The 6753-nt window shown below is 34.3% G+C and overlaps 1 protein-coding gene across 2 annotated transcripts; it reads left to right on the plus strand.

Annotated features, from left to right (window-relative positions):
• The first annotated feature begins 2238 nt into the window (after positions 1-2238).
• On the plus strand, positions 2239-5944 carry LOC112791041 (serine/threonine-protein kinase SRK2A). Of its 2 annotated transcripts, XM_029297120.2 has the most exons (10): positions 2239-2525; positions 2915-3217; positions 3728-3802; positions 3900-4001; positions 4095-4148; positions 4241-4333; positions 4442-4534; positions 4817-4921; positions 5007-5105; positions 5454-5944. In XM_029297120.2, the coding sequence occupies exons 2-10, from the start codon at positions 3098-3100 to the stop codon at positions 5772-5774; spliced, it is 1062 nt and encodes a 353-aa protein (XP_029152953.1). In that variant the 5' UTR covers positions 2239-2525; positions 2915-3097; the 3' UTR covers positions 5775-5944. The 2 variants fall into 2 exon arrangements, with proteins under 2 accessions (XP_029152953.1, XP_025689505.1); XM_025833720.3 differs by lacking the exon at positions 2239-2525 and having other exon boundaries at positions 2612-3217.
• Positions 5945-6753: the final 809 nt, after the last annotated feature.

Here is a 6753-nt window from a genome sequence, read left to right on the forward strand (position 1 = left end):
ACAATCAAATACAAAAATAACAACCAATTATATCCTCCATTCATCCTAATAATTCCAATTGATCAAATAATTAACTTTGATCTCGTTACGTTCGTCCATGGCTTCCAAATCGTGTTTCCTTGAAATTCAATCGATTGTTTTTTCAAAACAATCGATTGAATGATAACTCAATCGATTGGTTTACACTATATCACAAAACAATCGATTGAAAGTTGTAAGGTAGAATGGTAAAAAACTTATACCAATCGATTGTTTATACTTTTCAATCGAATGAATGTCTCAAAACAATCGATTGTTGTTGTTACTCAATCGATTGAATTCACAAAAACAACATGGATTTACCAAATACAATCGATTGGAAAGTGATGTCATTGAAGTTTTAGCCAAATTCAATCGATTGATAATGTAATCCAATCGATTGGAAGGTGATAAAGTTGAATGTTTTGCCAATTTCAATCGATTGGTAATGGTACCCAATCGATTGAAATGAAACTGTACACTGAAAATTTATAAATTCACCTTTGCTTCGCATGCTGTAACTAATGCATGTTACATATAAGAAACTAAAAAGCACATAAAATAAAAACAGACAATTAATTACATGATTGTTCTATTTTAAATTTAATCTGTTTGTCCTCTGGTTTTGCGCCACTGAAATAAAATCAAGAAAATAATCCATGTTTAAATCAAACGCAGGACCAAGATGCTCAACATCCATCATGCCTAATGAAATAAATTATAATGCATGGATCACAATAAAATAGCAATAGTCCAAATAAAGTTTAACAAATATCTATATGGTATGAACTTGTATGACTACTTTATTTTATTTGTTAAACTTTATTTGGACTATTGCTATTTTATTGTGATCCATGCATTATAATTTATTTCATTAGGCATTATGGATGTTGAGCATCTTGGTCCTGCGTTTGATTTAAACATGGATTATTTTCTTGATTTTATTTCAGTGGCGCAAAACCAGAGGACAAATAGATTAAATTTAAAATAGAACAATCATGTAATTAATTGTATGTTTTTATTTTATGTGCTTTTTAGTTTCTTGTATGTAACATGCATTAGCTGCAGCATGCGAAGCAAAGGTGAATTTATAAATTTTCAGTGTACAGTTTCATTTCAATCGATTGGGTACCATTACCAATCGATTGAAATTGGCAAAACATTCAACTTCATCACCTTCCAATCGATTGGATTACATTACCAATCGATTGAATTTGGCTAAAACTTCAATGTCACTTTCCAATCGATTGTATTTGGCAAATCCATGTTGTTTTCGTGAATTCAATCGATTGAGTAACAACAACAATCGATTGTTTTGAGGCATTCATTCGATTGAAAAGTATAAACAATCGATTGGTATAAGCTTTTTACCATTCTACCTTACAACTTTCAATCGATTGTTTTGTGATATAGTGTAAACCAATCGATTGAGTTATCATTCAATCGATTGTTTTGAAAAACCAATCGATTGAATTTCAAGGAAACACGATTTGGAAGCCATGGACGAACGTAACGATATCAAAGTTAATTATTTAATCAATTGGAATTATTAGGATGAATGGAGGATATAATTGGTTGTTATTTTTGTATTTGATTGTTAATAAATATAATAGATAATTGATAAAATAATAATTTATAAAATAAAACATTATTTTTATAATTAAATAAAATATATGGGGTTGATTTGTAATTAAAATTAGTTCAAGGACTACGTAGCAATTAATAAAAAACTCCAAAAACATGTTTCCTACTTGGACCACTAAGTGATCCAAAAGTTCCTGAACCACCGAATCCTGTGCCTACAAAATTCTATTATCATCCTCTTCCAAAACATAAAAATTATCCTGAAGTGACGAGTTTAAAGTTATTATCATTGAATATTTTTCTGGTGACTGTTATTATCATTAAATATGGATATAACAAAATTATCAGAAAAATATGTAATTTTAATTTTAGTTGATTTTCAAATTTTTGAATTATTAATTTTTATTATTATTTTGCATATAGTTAAATCAGGAAATAATAATTGTGAGGATATTCTTAAAAAAATTAAAAAATATAATTAAGAGAGAAAATCATTATTAATTTGAGAGTAAAACTATTATTTCCATAATTTAAACCCTTGTACAAGTGAAGTGAAAAATTTTATTTAAAAAAATTCATTCAGCCCACTTTTTCATTGTGTTAATACTTATAGTCTTATACTATTGAGGGCTCATCATATTTCTTCTTATATGGTAAGTGGTAACCCATTATTTTTCTTCTAATCATTAGACTTGATATTATTATTACATCTATTTTGTTTTTGCTTTGAAAAGGAAATGAATTCCAATTTTAATCATTTGTTTTGAAAAGAGATTACTTTGAAAATCTGCAATTAAGATTGAGAATGAAGAGAAAGGTGTTTCCCCTACAGCGACGGCGTTGTTAGAGATCCAATGCCATTCAAATCAACGGGACAGGGATACTAACTAACTATTTTTCAGTTCCTACACAGTGCCCGCAAGGTGATTGTAAAAATGCATTAGAGAAAAAAACATACACACACAAGAACCAAGAAGATTTAAACCCGTTCCTCATCATCTTAATGCTCATAATGTAATGTCATTGATTAAATTTGATTGGGTCTTCCCCATCCCCTTGCCATATGATATGATGTGATGTGAATATGATATTATTGCCATAAAAAATTTTCATTTTTATAATGTCTTCTCTCTCACAGTCCCACGTGCACTCTCCCCTTCCTCACTCCTCTCCCACTCTACAATCAATTCATAATTAAATCTTCACTCTCCCTCTCCCTCTCTCTCTCTCTCTCTCTCTCTCTCTCTCTCTCTCTCTCTCTCTTTGTTGCTATTTATTATTATTATATGATATCCTTGTATTATATATATAGACGAAGAGCGAGCCAGTTTTTCAGTGAAAGCAAGCTCCTTTACATTCCCCTTTTGATCAGAGTATAAAGTTGTGCTGTGGTTCATAAAAGGGACTTGCATGACCCATTTGAGTTGCCGAATTTGAACACCACTTCCTTCCATAGCCAAAGCTAGTTGTGTCTCTGTGTCAAGTTCAGGAGATCATGGAAAAGTACGAGGCCGTGAAGGATTTGGGAGCTGGGAATTTTGGGGTGGCTAGGCTCATGAGAAACAAGGAGACCAAGGAGCTCGTTGCCATGAAATACATAGAGCGTGGCCACAAGGTTTCTTTTTTTCCTTTTTCCCTTTTCGGTTATTATTTTTTTATATATAAAACAATTCTTCTGTTAGTGAGTGGAGGTCTTCAGATTTATCATTTTCTCGTTTTGCATTTAGGATACTGAGTGGAGGTCTTGTCATGTAACTCATAATTGACTTAAGCTGATTAAGTGAGGTGGAAGTTTGATTTGTGGAAAAATTAAAATCAGAAAGGTGTTAACATATTCTCTTCCACAATTTTGTTGCATGTGGCTTTTTGAAAAAAGAGGATCAAAATGTCAATTATAAAGTCTAGCTTTTACCGATGAAGCAGTTCCTTACATCCTTCTGCGAGATATTTTTGTGACTATAACTGAAAACTCAAAGATCATCACATGATAGAGTTATAAAAGGAGAAGAAAAGGGTCCCATATTCCTTCTTTGATGTTTTTCTGTGTCTATTTTTGTAAATGTGATTTAAGGGCTGCTATTTTGACATCTTTGATCCTAATGTTTTATTTTATCTATAATTCCAGATTGATGAGAATGTGGCAAGAGAGATTATCAATCACAGATCCCTTCGGCATCCCAACATAATTCGCTTCAAGGAGGCAAGGAATTTGCTTTGTTTGACTGCTGGATCACTTTATGTTGAGTACTCTCTAATTAATTATGTGCTTCTATTTCAATGGGATTTTAATGTTTCAGGTAGTTTTGACCCCCACTCATTTAGCAATAGTGATGGAGTATGCAGCCGGAGGAGAGCTCTTTGAGAGAATATGCAACGCTGGAAGGTTTAGTGAAGATGAGGTTGTTAACTTTTCCGTACTCTGAGGATTTTGTCTTCAGTGCCATTATTGTTGTAACGCATCTCATTTTCTTTTCACTCCTTTGATTCTTCAGGCTAGATATTTCTTTCAGCAACTGATTTCCGGTGTCCATTACTGTCATGCCATGGTAATAATCATGCCCAAGTCTTTGTAAAATTATGGGACTTTCGGTATTCATATTTACACAGAGAGAACTTGAGCTTTTACTGTCTTCTGCAGCAAATATGCCACAGGGATTTGAAGCTAGAAAATACTCTTTTAGATGGAAGCCCTGCACCTCGCCTGAAAATTTGTGACTTTGGTTATTCCAAGGTACTAGAATTAGTACCATTGAGTTTAGTGATTCTTATAATGTTAGCTTAGCATTATACCTCTAAGTTGTTTTTTTTTTTTTTTATATATACATATTTTGTGGTGTAGTCATCATTGCTTCATTCAAGACCCAAATCAACTGTTGGAACTCCAGCTTATATCGCACCAGAGGTTCTTTCTAGGAGGGAGTATGATGGGAAGGTAATACACGTGATCTACATAGAACTGGTTCTGTATAGATCCTTTCATCTCATTGATTTATATGTTCATTCTTTACGATTGAGAATAAATTACCCCTTAACATGCTGCATATCAGGATCATAGCTTTTTGGAGCTTTTTGCCTCTGAACATGATTCAAGGAAGAAAATTTTTAGTCTTTTACATTTACGTCTAATTATCTAGTGCTCAAAGGATTTGTTCACCTGGGAACCATTATATACTAATGGTTTTGTTAATGATCTTCTCTTCTAAATTTGGAATAGTTGGCTGATGTATGGTCATGTGGAGTGACTCTTTATGTCATGCTAGTTGGAGCATATCCCTTTGAGGATCAGGATGACCCTAGGAATTTTAGGAAAACAATTCAGGTAAGGATTCTATTACTGATTTTCACATTGTTTCCGATGTTTTTATCCCATTCTGCTAATCTGCATTGGCTGCCATCTTCTGCAGCGTATAATGGCTGTTCAGTACAAAATCCCGGATTATGTTCACATCTCTCAAGATTGCAGACACCTTCTTTCTCGCATATTTGTCGCTAACCCATTGAGGGTATGTTGCCAATGTTAAAGTAACAGTTTGTATTTTTCCTATTATTTCAATTTAAGCAGACTATATAATATATATCATGTCATTTCATACCATGTTCAAGAAGCATAGATTTGTTATTGTGTCTTGTTGGCGTCTCATGTGGACCATTATGTCAAATGAGTAAAAACACAATCAAGAGAAACTGCCTTGTTTCTTGTTTAATAATTAATATACCACTCTTATTAATATAGTTACTCAAATGCCTTAGGTTTTCACAGCAATTTATGTTACACAACATGATTCACAAAATATACTGATGTTGGTTATATCAAGCTAACTGCAAGGCCATGTTGCTTTTATTGTTTGCAGAGAATTTCTCTCAAGGAAATCAAGAGCCACCCATGGTTTCTAAAGAACCTACCAAGGGAGCTAACTGAATCAGCTCAAGCTGCCTACTACCAAAGAGGCAACCCAAGCTTTTCCGTTCAAAGCATAGATGAGATCATGAAAATCGTGGGAGAGGCAAGGGACCCTCCTCCGGTATCTAGGCCTGTCAAAGGTTTTGGGTGGGAAGGCGAAGAAGAAGAAGAGGAAGTGGAAGAAGAGGTGGAGGAAGAGGAAGAGGAAGAAGATGAGTATGACAAGAGGGTCAAGGAGGTTCATGCAAGTGGAGAATTTCACATCAGTTAAGCTGTCTAATAATTCTTGTGTACTTGTTACAAGTATTATTATTATTATTATTATGTGGTAGAATTCACTTATTTGTGTGTACTATAATTTGTAACAACTTCTATAATGACACTATTCATGTAATGTAGTACTATATTACCCATGTTATGTATGAGAAATGGATTAGTGTACCTGGCTCCTTATATTCTGAATTCCAACCATGGTTCTATCATGGCTACACCTTACTGCTTATGCTGTCCATGAGTTTTGACGCTTTTCGAAGAAGGCTGATAAGATCTAGCAGAAATTAGGGGATTTTATTCATGAACTAGGGATTGTAAATCACAATTCCTTATTAAAGTACACTGTTGGATCTAACCAACTCTGGAGAGAGTTCTCTCTTCTGAACTAATAGCAAAACAGTTTTTTGTAATTAACTAGCCCTTAGTATTTATTGGCAACAATTAATCCTAGACCATTGCTCCTAACCTGCTAAACTAGCTTAAAAGAGCTAATCAGCAGCAATTATGAATTAGTAATGAAAATTCAGCTTATCTACTCCTTACCTTTCTGCCTATAAACCAATCCAAACATGTTCCTATCATTATTCCTCCTGGACAACCACCTTGAGGTTTGTCTTCAAGGTGATGCTCAGGAAAAGAGTGTCGCAGTGCGGTAGCCTCCTCCCAACTATCATTGCATGATTGAAGACCTTGCCAACGAACCAAGTACTCTAAGGAACCACCTCCCGCTGACCTAGATGCCAAAATACCCTGGGGTTGCACCATTAATTCACTATCCTCTGCCATCGATGTGGTAAAACCTGCGGTTGCTGTGACGCCGTGACAGCTTTTTTCAACTTGCTTACGTGGAAGACCGATGGAGCTTGCACCTGTTTGGCAACGCCAATCGATATGCCACTAGACCCACCCTCTCAAGCACTTTGAAAGTCCCATAAAAGTGAGGGCTTAGTTTCTCATTCATTCTCGGAGCCAAGAAA

This window comes from Arachis hypogaea, chromosome 3, assembly GCF_003086295.3.
Source record: "Arachis hypogaea cultivar Tifrunner chromosome 3, arahy.Tifrunner.gnm2.J5K5, whole genome shotgun sequence".
NCBI lineage: Eukaryota > Viridiplantae > Streptophyta > Magnoliopsida > Fabales > Fabaceae > Arachis > Arachis hypogaea.

Excerpts from the sequence above, each read along its gene's own strand:
- LOC112791041 (XM_029297120.2), top strand. The coding sequence starts at position 3,098 with ATGGAAAAGTACGAGGCCGTGAAGGATTTGGGAGCTGGGAATTTTGGG. Across the intron at positions 3,803-3,899 it reads ACATAATTCGCTTCAAGGAG|GTAGTTTTGACCCCCACTCA; the intron begins GCAAGGAATTTG and ends TTAATGTTTCAG. Across the intron at positions 4,535-4,816 it reads GGAGGGAGTATGATGGGAAG|TTGGCTGATGTATGGTCATG; the intron begins GTAATACACGTG and ends AATTTGGAATAG.